The sequence below is a fragment of the Diabrotica undecimpunctata genome, chromosome 3 (genome assembly GCF_040954645.1).
Source record: "Diabrotica undecimpunctata isolate CICGRU chromosome 3, icDiaUnde3, whole genome shotgun sequence".
In the NCBI taxonomy this organism is placed as follows: domain Eukaryota; kingdom Metazoa; phylum Arthropoda; class Insecta; order Coleoptera; family Chrysomelidae; genus Diabrotica; species Diabrotica undecimpunctata.
The window spans coordinates 36,880,626-36,898,803 of record NC_092805.1 but is presented as its reverse complement, the minus strand read 5'-3'; the positions used below and the strand labels follow the sequence as shown (position 1 = coordinate 36,898,803).

The 18,178-nt window shown below is 32.3% G+C and overlaps 2 protein-coding genes across 2 annotated transcripts in view; one reads left to right on the top strand and one right to left on the bottom strand.

Annotated features, from left to right (window-relative positions):
• Nucleotides 1-5,606: 5,606 nt before the first annotated feature.
• LOC140436697 (protein HGH1 homolog) lies at nucleotides 5,607-9,638 on the bottom strand. Its single transcript, XM_072525738.1, has 4 exons — nucleotides 9,464-9,638; nucleotides 8,656-9,409; nucleotides 7,919-8,080; nucleotides 5,607-5,765 (listed from the first exon to the last, which is right to left on the bottom strand). The coding sequence occupies exons 1-4, from the start codon at nucleotides 9,549-9,551 to the stop codon at nucleotides 5,660-5,662; spliced, it is 1,110 nt and encodes a 369-aa protein (XP_072381839.1). The 5' UTR covers nucleotides 9,552-9,638; the 3' UTR covers nucleotides 5,607-5,659.
• Nucleotides 9,639-9,770: 132 nt separating this feature from the next.
• g (adaptor-related protein complex 3, delta 1 subunit-like garnet) overlaps nucleotides 9,771-18,178 on the top strand; it is a 62,021-nt gene continuing 53,613 nt past the window's right edge. The window contains exons 1-7 of the mRNA XM_072525737.1: nucleotides 9,771-9,935; nucleotides 10,017-10,119; nucleotides 10,186-10,281; nucleotides 11,517-11,645; nucleotides 13,296-13,436; nucleotides 14,952-15,081; nucleotides 16,680-16,819. Of these exons, the coding sequence (XP_072381838.1) occupies nucleotides 10,024-10,119; nucleotides 10,186-10,281; nucleotides 11,517-11,645; nucleotides 13,296-13,436; nucleotides 14,952-15,081; nucleotides 16,680-16,819 (732 nt within the window). The 5' untranslated portion in view covers nucleotides 9,771-9,935; nucleotides 10,017-10,023. The remainder of the gene's footprint in view (nucleotides 9,936-10,016; nucleotides 10,120-10,185; nucleotides 10,282-11,516; nucleotides 11,646-13,295; nucleotides 13,437-14,951; nucleotides 15,082-16,679; nucleotides 16,820-18,178) is intronic.

Sequence of the window (18,178 nt, the reverse complement as noted above, 5' to 3'; positions counted from 1 at the left end):
CTGAATAACAGGAAACTATATTTTAAAGCAAATAAGTTAGAATATACCATTAAATTAGATCATATTATAGTACAGTAAAAGAAAGTAAAAAAAAATGTAAAATATGAAAAATGAATACTACATACTTTCACAAACAAAATGAATAAAAATACTTGAGGATACAAATACAGAATCAGATAAAGCGGACATAATAAATAAAATAAAGAAAGGAAAGACAATAACACGACAATAATTATACTTTATTATATCGAGCGACGACATTACAAGCAAAATTAAACACCAAATCTTTAACACAATAGTGTTAAAGATTTGGTGTTATCATCAAATCATTGTTAATTACAATATAAACCAGTCGCTAATATGTATACAAAATAATGACAATTTCAAGGTTTTCCCAAAGTGGATGCTTTTGAAATCTACCACCAGGCGTCGCCCACTTTGCGGTTCCTCGCGAATAACGGCAATAGTTCGAACAAATTAAATTACTACGATTTTCGGCTTGCGGTCATTGAAAATTTATTTGGGTCACCCTGCAGAACTCATCCCAAGATTTAAAGTATAAGTAAAGTATACCAACAGAATATTGTCCCAAAGGTGAAAATGGAAAAGCGAAAAGAAGACGATATCAGGTACGTTGGACTAATGGTAAAGTCGGGAATGATTCCGTTTACTATTGCTTTCAATGTCCTGAAGGTACCGGACTGTGTCCAACTCTATGTTTCCGTATATATCATGCAAACCTATAGCAGTATATAGTGTGTCCGTAAGGTATGGAATAAATTCGATATTTCCTAAATAAAAAGCATTTTTAAAAAAATCTAAAACACGTCGACTTTTAAATTTAATGTTCTACATTTTACAATAAAATTTCATTATACAAGATGATACACATTACAGTGATGACGTCATCGGCTCTTTTTTTAAATGTAACACCCTGTATTTTAGAACATTTTTAGATCGATATAATTTGAAAGATATGCGCTTAGAAAATAAATTATTTATTATCAATTGCAAAAAAGTAGATTACTTTTAGTTTTTGGTAAACTATAATTATTTTTAGTAACGGTCAATAACAATCAAGTAGTACAATGATTGTATTAATTCGTGAATGTTCTGTATTATTGCTTAGAATTAATTTTAAGTAGAAATGAATTTGCATGTAAAGCAAAGAATTGAAACACTCATGATGATTGAGAAATATCCAGAAATACCCATCACGCAGTCAACAGTAAGTAAGATTGTAGATGTTCTACTTGCTTTTGAAGAAGATGCGCACACTTCTGTTCGTAAGGTTAGTAGTAATCTCGATGTTTGCAAAACAACGGTACACAAAGTACGTAAAAGTAAGTAAAGTAAGTAAAATGCACAGTTGTAAAGGAATTAAACGAGGATGATCCAGATAAAAGAATACAATTTTGAGAAATAATGATGGATAACAGCCACCGAAACCCTCTCTTGGTTCAAAATATTATTTTTTCTGATGAGGCTACATTCAAATTAAATGGCGAGGTCAACCTTCAGAATTGTAGATACTGGGCAAAAGAAAACTCCAACTGGATGCGGGAACATCATACACAATACCCGCAAAAGGTACACTTATGGGCTGGCATTGTAAGAAATAAAATCATTGGACCCTACTATTTCGAAGGTAATTGAAACGGACCAGCATACCTTCAGTTTTTAAGTGGGTAGCTCGTACCTACTTTAGTTAATTTATTCCCCAGTACAATTAATCTTGGAGGTTTTGATAACAGTTTATGGTTTCAACAGGATGGTGCTCATCCGCATTATGCTTTAGATGTTCGAAGGTACCTAAACGAAATTTTTTCGAACAAGTAGATTAGAAGACGTGGACATATTGAATGGCCAGCGAGGTCGCCAAACCTCAATCCTTTGGATTATTTTATGTGGAGTCATTTAAAGAATGTTGTTTATAAACCAAAACCTGCAAATATTGGAGACTGAAAAACAAGAATTCTTAAAGAAATAAACAGTATTTCTCAAGAAAGCATAAACAAGGTTCTACAAGAATTTGTACAACGTTTGGTTTACTGTCAAATACAACAAAGGCTGCAATTCGAACATTTAAGATTAAGTCATTTATGAAATAATTGGATTACTTTCAAGTTATTTATTATAATTTATTAACATTATAAATCAATAAAAATTAATTTTTTAAGCGCATATCTTTCAAATTATATCCGTTAGACCCCCCGTATAATACTTTTTTGGAATCAGCTTATTTTTATCGATCTAAAAATGTCCTAAAATACAGGGTGTTACATATTAAAAAAAGAGCCGATGACGTCATCGCTGTAATGTGTACCACCTTGTATAATGAAATTTTATTGTAAAATGTAGAACATTAAATTTAAAAATCGACGTGTTTTAGATTTTTTTAAAAAGGCTTTTCATTTAGGAAATATCGAATTTATTCCATACCTTACGGACACACAGTATAGTGGGTAGTTTCCGTTATTTTGTATTAGAATAATATTTTCGTTTGTATTTTTATTATTATTCTGTTGATTACTGTGTTGTCATTTATATTTTTAAAATATATATTATGTTGCATTTTATTTGTATGTACGTATTTCAATAAAATATTTTTTCTTGCACACCGCACCTGGCGCGTTCTGCGGCACTTCAGTTTCACAAACATTGTCCAGTGCCGACAACGGGCCTGGCGCGTTTGTTTTTTTCTGTAATATAAAGTGTTAAAAACTAAGAAAAAATACTACTCCGAGAGATTATTATGAAAAAACTAACAGCTGTAATAAAAAAATTGAACTAGCTCACGAGTATAACTCTCCCATCCAAGTTGGCAATAAATGTGTTAATATCTTCTACTTCTTCTACGTTTATGTCATTTTATCTTTGATTTTTTCTCTATATACATTTACTGTGTCCGGATCTTTTAATTTGTGAATATTTATTTTTGATTGGAAAGTCTTTCTTTAAACTTGTTTAAACCGTGACTTAACCAAATAGTGATCACTATCTATGTTTACTCGTCTAAGTCCGTTGTCATTTGAGTCTGCGTGTAGTCTCTCTTTGCCGATGATGGGAGAAAAGATATTCGGCTCTTCTGACTTTGGCATTAAAGTCTTCTGCTAATATTTTGGGCACTAATCGTACTCTCGGTCCAGTGCCTCATAGAAGATGTCTTTTTATCATCTTCCCCTTGCTATTAATACGGTATCATCAGCGTACCTGATGTTGTCTATGCTGGTTTGTTCGTCTTGATTCCACCTTGTACCTCGTCTAATGTTTCTCTGAATATAGATTCTGAATACAGATTAAATAATAGCGATGAGAAAACCCAACCCTTTCGCACTATTCGTCGGATTCGTATATCTTCATGTTTTGTGTGCTCTTTTTCAATTATTGCTGTTTATTATTTTTACCGTTTGGTGCCAACATAGTTCTGAGATAATTCGCAAGTATTGTTGTCACAAGTCAATTCCAGTTGTTCTCAGAATTTTGATCATCTTTTGATGGTTAACAAAGTCAAATGCTTTTCGGTAACCTATAAAACATGCATATTCATCTACATTCATATCTCTGCATCGTTGTGTTTACAAATTTAAGGCAAAAAGGGCTTAAATGGGCAAAATTAAAATTTTGCAGGTAGCAAATCATGTCAAATACTGACAAGGGCCTTTGAGAAATCCATATAACTATGTTACTTGTTGTTTACAATTGATTCGTGATTTTCAAATCATATCAAGTCATGGTACCGTTCTGCAAAAACACAACACATTCTGTCTGTGATTCTCTGGTAATATTAAATTCACAAAATCCTCAATGCTGTATCCTGATCTGGCCATTGTACTTAGCTATGTTTCTGATCTTAAACTTTCTACAATACGAAAAATGTGAACCTATTTATCTATGTTAAATATTATGTTATGAAATTAGGCCACAATTGATTGTAATGATAATTACATTTTTAATTACAAAAAATTTAAGGTTTCAACTTCCACTGCGGAAATCGTTCTCAAAAAAGATTATTTAGAATTTTGTTGAAAATAATGTATAACCATCAAAGTTGTTTATGGGGGAAAACTGACACACTTGGCTGCTGTGTTATAGGCAACAGCCATGCTTTGGCAGAAAAGATATGAGGGTGGATTTTTGCCATATGGAACTTCAAATTCTGATTATTTTAAGTGTTTTGCATTAATAATATGAGGTATAAGCGTTTGTGTGTAAGATCCATCCATCCATCCAATGGCGCTACAGCCCAAATCGGGCCTTGGCCTCCTTCAACAGGCTTCTCCAACCATCTCTATTTACCGCTGTTCTTTTCCATGAACGCGTTCCCAGGCAGTTCCTGGCATCCTCATCGACTTCATCTTCCCATCTCTTTTTAGGTCTTCCAACAGGTCTTTTTCCCTGCATTCTTGCATTTAATAATTTTCTGGGGATTCTATTCTCATGCATGCGGACCACGTGCCCTGCCCATCGTAATCTCTGCAGTTTAGTATGTTGTGCTAGAGTTGGTTCGCTATATTGCTCGTATATTTCTCTATTGTACCTAATTCGCCAGTTGTTGTTTTCACTTATTGGGCCCAGGATCCTACGTAATATTTTTCTTTCAAACACATCTAATGCATTGGCAGATTTCTGTGTCACCACCCATGTTTCGCAACCATAACTTACTATGGGCCTGATTATTGTTTTATAGACCCGGAGTTTTGTTTTCCGGTGTACGTCTCGCGATTTGAATATGTGGCCCATCGCGAAATAGGCTTTATTTGCCAGCACAAGCCTTCTATTTATTTCCGGTTCTTCTTCATTGCTTGCGACCAGATCCATTCCTAGGTATGTGAATCTATTTACATGTTCTATATCGTCAATAAAGTGTTGTTGCACCGGTCTATTTGATCTGGTTTGTATGAGTAGTTTTGTTTTATTTGTATTTATTGCTAGCCCTACTGCTTCTGCACTCTGTTTCAACTCAACGTAGGTTTCTTCCGCTGCATTCATTGTTCTGCTCATTATGTTTATGTCATCTGCGTATGCTGCTAATTGGGTAGACTTGTTTGTAAGTATGTTATTTCCGCTCACCGTCAACCGTCTAATTACATATTCCAGAACAAGATTAAAGAGCGTTGGAGCTAGTCCGTCGCCTTGTTTCAGTCCTTGCGTTATCGTAAACGCATCAGTGATCTGTCCCTGAATACATACCTGTGCTTCTGTTTCTGTCATTGTCATTTGCACTAGTCGTATTAATTTTGATGGTATGCCAAATTCTTTCAGTATATTAGGTAGAATTGTTCTATCTATTGAATCATAGGCTTGTTTAAAATCTACAAAGAGATTGTAAACGTCCATGTCATATTCCCATGCTTTGTGTGTAAGATAGTGTTCATGTATTGTGATGTGTGTTGTATATGTATTGTGTTCATTGAAGATGAGTGTCTCAGGAGTTTCTTAATCCGCTATCGTTGGTATATTCTGGTTGTTGACTTCTTCTTTCAGTATGGCAACCGAAGCCTCCTACATTCTGCTGATGAGTTTGCTGACATTTTTCTTCATTGACATCTAAATATTATTAGTTTCAATACTGATAAGTATAGGAAAAGTTATAAGTCAACAACTGTACATAAAATTATTTATTAAAAGCATTTGGAATGTTCGCTATAAATTAATGTTATGTATTCAACAGTTGTTCTTCATCCATTTGTTTAAACTTTTCTTGAATATCTTCTGGCACTTCTATTCCTTTCAAATTATCTAGACCTATTTCTTCTTCCGTTCTAAAAATACAAAATTGTTTAGATTAAGTGAATTCAAATATAAAGATTAATAAACATTAAAATATAAATATGTCTTACTATGTGAATAAATATTTGTTAGGAATACACTTTTTTACAATAAAGTTTTTGGGTTTACAAAAATATTTAACAATTACTGATCATGAATATCATCTACCAATAATGATGCCGAGTTTCTCTACTGATGCTCAGTTCTTACTAACTCCTGTTATACCTGATGAACTAAAAGTCACTATCAAAAGTTCAAGAAATACATATCCCAGTATTGATGTCATTAACTATATCATGCCAATAAATCTGCCCGAAATATATAAAAATATTTTACTTAAAGGGGATAATTGTGATTCTCTTAAATGATGCCCATTCATAATACATTCTTCCAATCTAATTTTAATATCTCTTATTTCGAAGTCATTGTTTACTTTCCAACTTTCATGCTAATAACTCAATTATTTTACATCAACAAATGTTTCGCAGTCGTTTGTTTTGTATATATATTGAGGACCGCCAAAAATCCATAATGTTCAAGTTAAATCAATACTGCTCCATGTATTCTGCAGAATTGTTTGCAATATATCAAACTCTATACTGTGTTCACTTCAAAAATAAGCTGTATCAAAACATAGACCCCTCAGCCACTTGATGATAATTTATATAATAGATAATTTATAATAATAACATGGATAAAAAGATGTGTGCATTTATTGAATGTTAGACAAAATCTTAAAACTAACTAACTAATAATGTTTTGAATTTATCTGTCTGTCTATAAGATAATAAAATAACAAACATTTTTTGGATCACATAAGCACATTAACGCCAACCATCAAGTATGTAACCTGATATCAAGTACCGTAATTTCAGGTGACTTTGGCCCGCCAGGATGACTTTGGCTCATTTTGGGAAAAATATATTTTAGTAACTAGTGCATATGTACAATATATTATCATGTAAATTTCATTATACCGCACCATCAGTACCATATTAACTTTAGGAAAATTTTAATAAATCACGGCAATACTGGTTATAATAAGAAAAAAATGAATTTTTAAAATATAGCCATTTTACGTAAGATTTCTTGACTGTAAAAATTGGTTGGCAACCAATAATACTTCAAGAGTATGTGAATTCTTACCCGCCTGTCGTCAGTATTTCAGTCTAAATGTAGATGCTAATAAAGTCAGTTGTTACATATTTGCAAAGTGGTACAGAATTTAACGGTTTTCGGGTGACTTTGGCCCAATTTGTTGAATGTTGGATTTTGGTCATTCGTTGGCTCTATATTTAAATTAAAGTAAGTAAATGCTGATTTTTAATTTGAATTTAGCCTTGTAACAACTGCAGAGTTTGTTAACTGTATAAAACTAACAACTTTTTTTTAGATGCCCTCAAATTACAAATGTGTTGCTGGTAGTAGAAATTATGGAAATTACACGGCAGACACAGTAGAAAGAGCTTCTAGAAGCTATCAGAAATGGAGTCCTATCTCAAAGAAAAGCTGTAATTGAATTCGGAGTGCCAGTAAGTACTTTAAAACTTGATGAAAGAAGTTTGTGGCAATGGCCCGAAGTCCCTGTAAGAAAATCCTACCACCTGGGTAATATTGATTTCACAGGGCCATTGGAACTTGGACATAACCGATATTTCTTTTCAGATTTAAAAACAAGCTTGTAAATTGTTTTATTGTTCATTTTTTGTTTAAAAATTATGTTCTTTGTAAACCTAGGGTCCTATGTAGAGTTTCATTTTAGTTTTAGTTTTTTTTGTTTGAAATTTAAATAAATATTGTTTTAACTAATAAAATGTTTATTTATTATTCATCTTGTAGGGTGACTTAAGCCCAAACACTAATAATCACAGAAAATTAATGTAAAATGTAGCTTGAGACAAAGTCACCTGACACCAGAGGGTGACTTTGCACACCTCATTTTTATTTTTTTTTTGTAATAAAGTAAGCGCTTCGTTGTGTTTTAGTGTAATTTTTGTAAAAAAGTAGTTAAAGACTCAAATACAAATAAATTAAGAAACATACTTTTATGTATTTAGAATAATGAAATCTACTTTCAACCTTTGAAAGTGAGTCAAAGTCACCTGAAATTATGGTAACTAAAAAGAAGGCATTGATGAATTCTCACCTTATTAAAATATCTACCAAGTTTTCACAAGCTATCAAAGCTTTTTTATCTTTTTCCCACTTGTGCAGTTCTCTTAATATCACATATGTATTTTTGTCCCTAATAAGTTCTCTGTTTGGTTTCTTTGTGACCAATTGGGTTAGAGCTTCTAATAAAATGCACCTAAAAAAAAGATGAAATATTTTTTTGTGTGAAATAGGACATTTTTAAAATTGTACAGTGTAACATTATTATAAAGGTCCTCAATATATATGGTTTCCTCAATTTAAAAACATTTTCAAAATCCCCTAGAACTGTCTTAAGAGGTAATGCAAAATATAAATTTACATTAGGAATACATTGAGTCAAAAACTTTTTTATAAAAATTTTCAACCATTGCAAAATAAACATAAAAAGCATTATTCACCTCCATTTAATGAATTTTGTTAACTTATAGCCTCTAACATATGCTATCAATGATTCACACTTAATTTCACAATAATTCATGTCTCTAAACGGCAGAATATTAAAATTGTATAATTAAATGTTCTTTTCCTTATTAAAATGAATTGTAGACCAACCTAATATCTACAACAAATAAAAATCTCATTGTAACAAATTATTAAGTAAAACGAATATTTTCTAATTTTCTTCAGTTTCTTTATGCACTGTATTTTTTGGTGAAAAAATTTAATGCTAATGTAAAAATTTAAAATGTAAATGCACTGTTAACTTACTTTAAAGACTGTGTACCTCACCTTATATCTGGATCATCTTCTCTAGTTTTATCCTCAGGCAAAAACTGCAATTCAAGAGGTAATTTATCATTATCCTCTTCATCAAATTCTTCACTCCCTGCTAATGGCAGTAATAGTCTTGGCAGAATATCAACATCTTCACCTAATAACCATTCATGAAAATCCTCTTCGAAGCAGCAATTCTTTAAAGTACCTATAACACCACCTCTTCTTACTAAAGAAGCTTGGTATTCAGTAAATGGTAGAAGCCTCTGAACAACACATTTGTCTTTATCCAGAATAAATAACCGCACCCTATGACTTTGTGAAAGATTGGATAGAACTGGTCCTAAATAGTGTAATTTGGCACCGCTTTTATTATATTCTATTTTTGTAAATATATTTATAATATCATCGAATGTATGACCACTATCTTCTATATTATCAATTATTTTCTCTAGTAAGTGAGGAGGCCTTGATAAATTTGAAAGAATCATACAACATTGATCAGCTATTCTACTTGTAGTATTGAAAATACTACTTAAAACTTGTTTGACTATATGCTCAGGGGGCCTCTGCAGGGGTGGACAGTATTCCTTTGTGTCTAAATTAATAAGAGCTGTAGCGCCTTTGTCATTTGCAGAGATATTCACTAAACACATACTTGCATCTTTAGCTATAGGCACTGATTTATCTTCCAGAAGTGTAATAAGGGAGACAAGTAATTGAGGTTTCTCTATTAAGGATTTAAGACCTTCATCTGAACCTGTTAAACCTAAAATTGTGATTCATGTACATTCAATATATAAATTATATATAAATTAATTACCCAGAATAGTTTCAACAGCAATAGCTTTTAAATCTAATCTACTGCCAAGTTGAACAAATTTAATTAACTCTTCCAAGGAATCGTTCATATTAAAAATTAAATCTTTTATTAGCTAAAAAATCAAAACATACTACATAACCTACAATATTTCACGAGGCTCATTTCATTTCTATGCAACTACGCTGTGAAGTTAGCAACATTATATCCTGTTGATTCAACAAATTTATGTTGGTCTTATATACTACAGTTTTGCAGTTACAGGTTACAGTAACAGCTTTCTAATGTCACGTAGAAATGTCAAATCTGACGATTGAACGTGGCTGGCATTCGCTAATCTGTACTGTATATTATTTCTGTACTTTTATTTATCAGCAATCAATGACAAATCTGTGCAATTAGGGAGAATCTGTGATATGATATGAAATACATGTATCTATTTCCAAGTCAACAAACTCCTGTCGCAACCAAAACTGTAAGTAAAATAATGGGATTAAAAGGTTCCTCCACTTAAAAATATGCTAGGATTGTTTATTGATTTTTAAATGTTTTTCAGCTAAAAAATGGCTTTAAAAAAGGTAAAAGGAAATTTAGAGCGAATGTTTGATAAAAACTTAACCGACTTGGTAAGGGGGATAAGGAACAACAAGGAAAATGAGGTGTGTAAAGACATTCTTATAAGGTTATGTCCAAAATATAGTTCATTCACTTTATTTTTATTGCAGGCCAAATATATTTCTGAATGTATGGAAGATATCAAGCAAGAACTCAGACAAGATAATTTGTCAGTCAAGAGTAATGCAATTGCTAAGCTTACATATGTGAGTACAGCTGTTCTATTTATATGTACCATCTAGATTTTAATTTCATTTGAAAACAGATGTAGGACATCAATAAAAATAAATGTTTTTCTATTACCAGATAAGTACTGTCAATAAAAGCTGTTAAGTCGAATAATGCAAGTTAATTACTTTTAATTGGATGTTACAGATTTTTACTAAACCATTTTTGATTTTTGTAAACAAAATTTAATTTTATTAATAATTGTATTTTTAGTTGTAAATCATCTTATGCATATCCACAACACCATGGGTGCCGCCAGCATTATTTTCAGAGAGGTGCATCTGCATCTACACATACTATTAACCAATATAATACAGAACTATACATGTATGCTTTCTTTCTGGACAGTGGGTGCAATTGCACCCCACTGCTGGCACCCATGCACAACAGCAACTTCAACAATAGTTTGTTATTTATTTATCTCTTATGGTAGTTTTCTATTATTTTTTCTGATGTTCCTATATTTTGAATTGCCTTTTTGCTTAACCTAGACATGTCATTTCATTTTTCATTATTGTAAAATATTTTCTTTGTAGCTATATTGATATGAAAAAATAAAACTTACAAGGAATTAAAAAACTTATTGTATGTAATTGGTATATTAAATTAATACTGAAAATATCCAAAAGAGTTACAAAATTTTTAGTCCTATCAGAACATCATCAGTGATAGTTGAACATTTGCAAAAAGCCACTTACAAAACAGTTTAAAACCTTTAATTTACATATAAAATGTTAATGGAACTTAAAATTAAATGATATAATGTTAATAACTATGGATTTTGAACTAAAAAGGGACATAGGTACTGAACAAGTTGGCTAGTAACTTTGACTGACACAGGTGTGATTGCCATTTTTGTATAAGTGCTCAGTATGTTCCCTTTTAGTTAAAAATTCATAATGATCTACTTACTGTCATTTGATTTTAAATTCAATTGACATTTTCTTTGTAAACTTCAGGTTTTTAAACCATTTTGTAAGTGTCTTTGCAAATTGTTTATTTTTAATCCTTCCAAGTGAAGTGTTTCAACATGTTGACTACTATTTTATGGTGTGTTTTCAAACAGATTTATAAGGGGAATTCTGGAATTTATAAGCCCATTAAAAAGTATGTCTATGAACCAAATCAAATCTGGTTCCTTCTTTTCATAGCATTATACTCTTGTTAAGTGATGGCATAAGTATTATCTTAACAATTTTACTTTTTCTTTTAGTTACAAATGTTGGGCTATGATATATCATGGGCTGGCTTTAACATAATAGAAGTGATGAGTTCAAGTAAATTTACCTTAAAACGAATTGGATACCTTGCTGCCAGCCAGTCATTCCATTGTGATTCAGAGGTAAATGTTATTTAATATAAGCAGTGTTCTGTAAATTCTTAGTAAAAAGGAATCCATGAGATTTAAAAAAAAATAACTTACATTTAATACCAAAAATTAATACTAAATAATCACTCTTAAATGATGAAAAATAAATTACTTAGTGCTTGAGATGAAGGAATGGGGATTCAAACCGGACATGGTGCACTGGGTGTATACCATGGTTATTAAGTCCCAATTACCTATGCAGCGATGATGTGGTGGACTAAGATACTTCAAATAGCTGCAAAAGCCAAACTCAGCAAGGTGAAAAGACTAAAGTGTATGGGGATAACTGGTGCCATATATACTACTCCAACACCAGCTATAGAGGCTCTACTAGGCATGCCTCCCTTGCATTTGATAATACAAGTAGAAGCAAGATTGGGGTCCTACCAAATAAAACAATCACTGAAACTTTGCAATGGAGGGACAGGGCATATGAGTATCCCAAGGACTGTGACAAAGGACATTTTTAATGAGAAAACAGATTACATGACAAAAACAATCTTAAGAATTTATATAGGGTGTCTATTCCAGACAGAAATGTATGTAGAAACAAGGAGTGCCATAACCAACAGGGTAAGATCTGGTATACAGATGGATCCCAAGCTACAGAAGGTGTAGGGGCAGGAATATACTCCAATAATCCTAGAATTAGCAAAAGCTTTGCCTTCGGGAGGAACTGCACCATTTTTCAAGCCGAGATTATGAGGTACTGCAATGTGCAAAATGAAATAATGAGAGATCTCTTGAAAAATAGCAGATCCATATATTGTCTGACAGTCAAGCAGTATTGAAAGCACTGGTGTATCAGGAAGTGACATCTAGGCTGGTGTGGGACTACCTCAAAGAACTGAATAAGCTGGCAGACCTGAACAAGGTTGAGCTTGTCTAGGTACCAGGACATCAGGGCATCGAAAGCAATGAAAAAACAGATCAACTTGCAAAAAGAGGATCAAATGAGTCAAATGAACTAACTGTAAATCTGGGATTCGTAGGGGGGTAGAGGACTGGATCAGAGAGAATCATGAGAGATATTGGGAGAGAATCCCAAAACAAACCCATGGAAAAATCTTCAAACAGAGAACAAACTGAGAATAGTAATAGGAATGTTGACCAGGCATTCACCAGTAAGAAAATTCCTGAATAAAATAGGCATTTACAATGGAAACCTTAACTGGAGAGTCTGTGACAAGGAACTAGAAACTGTAAAACATGTATTATGCAATTGTGAGGTGCTGGACCGTAAAGACAAAAACTGTATGCCAACCAACTGTCATATTTAGGATACACCAAGCAAAAGACCTGTACAAACTTCTGCAGGGTATAAAAATTCTAGACTGGGTGTAGGAAACCACAATGGGCAGCAAACACAATAAGTTTCAGAAATCTTTTAGATCAGACAGGCCCAGGAAAAAAAGGACTGTGCTGTAGAGAGTTTAAGTTAAGTAAGCTGTGTTTTAGATGGTCTGTGATACAGTAGAATGATCTGAGTAACTAGCAATTTATCAAAGAACTAAGAAATACAATTTTCCAATTTTTGGACATGTTGTTTACTACTAAAAATTTTCAGAGCAACCTTTGTTAATTAAACTATTTATATATTGGCATTGTTTCTCTTTTTTTTAGTTATTAATGTTAACCACAAATATGATAAGGAAAGAACTGAACTCACAGAATCAGTATGAAGCTGGTCTTGCACTGACATCTCTCAGTTGTTATATTAGTACTGATTTAGCCAGAGATTTATCAAATGATATCCTAACATTGGTAAGTCAATTATCTATTTAATTATTTATGAGAAACACAAAATATGGATTTAGATTTCTAAGATGTAATGATAGTTTTTTTTTGTGGCCAATTCATGTATTTTCATTTACCTTTTACAAACTTCTGTATTCCCTAAACATTTCTACCAAATGTTTCAGTATAAAATGGACATAAGATCAAGTCAATCAATCTTTTCCTCTTACATCAATCAAGACACTTCTTGTCTCTAGCACCTCATGTCACTAAACATTTCACATTGACAGAAAACATGTAGGCAGTGTTTTCATTCATTTCATATTTCCTGTACCATGTTTTGTTTAACCTAGTTATACCAAGTAATACAAATTGAAAACCTCATGTCAATGTTGCTACTGATTTTTGTCGTATAGGGTTGTCTTTTATTTGTTCCCCATTTTTTGTTTTGACTATTTGAGCTACTATTAAATTTCATTCTAAGTGGCATCGTTTTTTTGATGCCACAGAATAGGTCACAAGGAATATTGGGTGCACACTGAAAAATTGGACTACACATCAATTGACCGGGCTAATAGTTGGCTGGCCACTGACCTGCTAGACAACATTTGAACATTGGTCTTTGTCATATACAAGGGTTGAGGGGCTGATTGAAATTGAATACAATTTGTCATTTCATTCCATTATTAAAATTTTAGGATAAAATAATGTATAAATGGTTGAAACTGATGGTAAAAATGGATTGCTGGTGGTCGCTTGTGTATAGATCAGTGAAATGATGGAAAATATTCTTTTAGGTGACAAAAGTGTTACTGAGTTTCTCTGTATTGACTCCTTGACCGGTTTTTTTTTTCACTATTAATTTATTGAAAGTTTCCTTTACATTGGAGTCTGTGTTTCACACAATGTCAGTGTCATCCGCATATGCTAGTAGTAATTTTGGTCCATGTTTATTTCAAATGATTTGAGAGCTTGTTAAGTATCCATACACTGGATCTACAGCCATTTACACATATTTTATTGAGCTGGATAAGTTTTTTTAGAACTGAAAGTTCTGCTATTACATTCCATATCTGATCCCTTTTAATAATACTGTCATATGCTTGTCAGAAATCTATAAATTCCCATACTTTTTCGAGTAGCTGCTTTAGAGTAAAAATCTGATCTATGGTTGATCTATTTTTTTCTGAAAAAGGTGTTAGCCTACTTAATAGGATACGATAAGGTTTTGTATGCTGTATTAAATAGGGAGATAAGTCTGTATTTAGAGCACTTTGTTTTGACTGCCAATCAAAGAGCAAAATATTTATTTAAATGGTCCAGAATTAACAGAGAAAAATCCATAATGTCCCCAAACATCTAAATTCTAAGTAGCATCTTCTCTCAATTATTCTTTTTAAACTAGGCAATCACATTTAATGGCCACAGTGGCGGTGGGACAAAAAAGTATATGCTAATATTTCAAATAATTATTTTCTTGGTTGTAAATTTTATTAATTAATAAAAAAAAGTTAAGATAGAAATATTTTTCTGTACTTTTAGCTCAGTTCAACTAAACCTTACATAAGAAAAAAAGCTGTATTAATGATGTATAAAGTATTTTTAAAGTATCCAGATGCCTTGAGGCCTGCCTTTCCTAGGTTAAAGGAAAAATTAGAAGACCCAGATCCAGGTAAATATTTGTTTTAAGTCTTACTAAGATAACTTTGATCCAATATTTTATGGAACTTTTTAAAAGAAACCAAAACCAATACTAGAAATAATATTTGAAGACGATCATAAAAGCAATTACATTAAAAAAATGGAAGCATCAACTCCCAATAAAAAACAAAGATTTGTGTAATTTAGCATTAATAAATGTGCAATGTGCTGGCTTTGTAATGTAGCAAACAGTAAAAAATTATGTAATATAAGTTATAATATTTGTAACAATTTTATTTGTTTATTGGGGGTTAAAAAGGGGGACTGAACAATCACTGGGCTTGGAGATAGGCTAAGCAAATAAATTGAAACATTTGCGAGCGATTACTTGTGTTTTGGTTGGAGAGCAAGGTCGTGGATAATGATTCCTTTTTTAGGGGAAGACTGAGAGAACTTACTACGAAAAAGAAATGAAGAAATACTTACAGAGATGTCCTGGGCAACACTAAACAAGATTTCGAAACTATTTAAAATTAGGACTCCATTTAAAAAAATCCTCCTGCTGCTTAGAAAGAAAGGTTTAGGTTTTTCTTTCCTAAAAATGTTTTAAGGATAAATATCTTTTTAAAAGAAATAATTTTTTAAACTCGTAGTTTAAGAGAAAAATTACATATTTATTTTTATTGTACATAAACAGTTATTACAAAAAATATTATCTAAATTTATCAACAAAGAATAATTGAACCTTCCAACAAAACAAACTTTAAAACTTTATGTACCAAATGACAGAAAAGATGTACTAACTGTCATATGTCGAAATTAACTACCAAACAGTTCTGAATTATTAATTAATTTATCAATTATTCAGAATTAGCTGATACATAAAACTTTATATTTATTACATAAAATTACATATTTATTTATAAACTTTTAAATTTATATGAGAGCAAATCTTATTGTATTAACGATAAATGTTTATTTAGAAAAATTTAACATTACTAAATGGAAGCTGACAAATCCTGGGAGAAATCAAATCATATACCAAAACTGGACTTCAGGTTATTCTGGATGATAACAATATGTGATCCTTCACTTAAAATCATGTCGGCTTACTTAGCCCTCAAGACGCTGATACAGCTTACAACAAACAGTGATTAACTCACTTTATAAAGATTGCCACATGGCATTTTGAGCTCAAATCACCTTCTCATCAAAACTCATGGATTAAGGGAATCTTTTGCCGGTTTTCAAACTCTACAAAAACGAACTTTACTGCTCAGTCGCTGCCATTCTTCTCCGTCGTCCAACATCGAAGTCCCTATGACCAAATTCTGACTTCCACAATGAAAACGACTGCTCTCGCGGTCGGTCCATCGAGAAGTGGCATCATCCTCAAACATTATTCTCTTTGCCCACATCAGCGGAGAGATTGTTGTTTATTTTCAGCGTAAATATCTAGGCGGAAATAAGATCCTTCGAAATAGAAATTTTCTTATTATAAACAAACTCCAAAAATGTTAAGTTAAGTTCAATTTCAGAGACGCAAAAAGATTAAGAATATTTTTCGGTGTTTTATGATAACAGGGTGAAACGAAAATGCTACATATTTAATTTGTCTTTAAATTGTAGGTGTTCAATCAGCAGCAGTTAATGTTGTATGTGAACTAGCTAGAAAAAATCCGAAGAACTATTTGAGTCTTGCTCCAGTCTTCTTTAAACTAATGACGACAAGTACAAATAACTGGATGCTAATCAAAATTATTAAACTAGTAAGTAGTGTTTGCATTTTATCCAGTTTTTCATTATATCAAGGTATTTGATGAATATTTTTTTAAATTCTGTTAAGAGAAACAAAACACGATATTCATTTTGCACGTTATTTAAATAAGAGTTGTAAAGATTACTAAAATTTATTAATGTGGTGCACAATATTCAATGTTTGGATATATCCATTGGATATATTTGTTCCTCTTTTAGCTTTTGATCTGGATTCAGTCTACTTCTACATGGTTATGTGTGTTACTTGTTCTTCAGTGTATATTTCGGTGCCATTTTACGGATTATTGAAGTGTTCTGTCTAGGTTTTAGGTTTTATAATGTTTGTTTGAATTTTCTCATTTATTTCCTTCTTTCTTCCTCTTAGCATATTCCATACCTTCTTTTGACCTCCATACATGTCATGATCCATTTCTACTGGATGGGTCCCAACTAAACCTGAAAGCTACGATAGATTTGTAGGTGCGATAATATCAACTGCAAAAAAGTGTATCCCAAGAGTTTACCACAAAGAGTATACCCCGGAATGGAATCATGAATGTGAAGAACTTTACAATGAGTATATAGTGACCCAGACGTAGCTAATGACCTATTACATACGTTAAATGAAGAAAAAAAAATCCCACTGGTTATACCTCGACCAAATGGCATGCACAATAGTGACCCTATCTAGGGCTCCACGTGATAAATAGCACACAAAATATATAAAAAAGGAACTCAATAATTCACGCAAAACAGGCCGACATTACTGAAAACTCTCCCACGAATTCACCACTGAAGAAATAATATCAGCCCTCGGAGACATGAAAACTGGCAAGGCGCCTGGTTTTGACGGAATACATCCTGAGTTTCTACTACAATATGGCCAAAGGACAAGAAAGGACATTGGCTGCGTTCTAATCACAGATCTTAATTACTGGAAACATACCAAATGCTTTTAAATAGAGCAAAATAATTGCTGTATTAAAACCCAATAAACTCCACGATTCTCAACTGCTGCTATAAACTCTTGGAACAGCTTATCTTAAACAGGCCCACAAATTCTTGAAAATATCCCACTCGAACAAGCAGGTTTCATACTTAATCGAAGGTAAGGTAAGCTGTTTTCATCTCAATAATCAAAAGGCAAACCAAAAATTAGAAATCAAAGTGAGGAACGTACCACTACCCTACCAATCCTACCCAAAATATCTGGAAGTCAACTTGTTTAAAAAATATCTACAAATAACTGCACAAAAAATAAGTACTAGAAATAACCTTATTCAAAATCTCTGTGGTACTAACTGGGGTGCATCTTCGGACACACTGCAAAGATCTGTGTTAAGTTTGATCTACTGTGTGGTAGAATACTG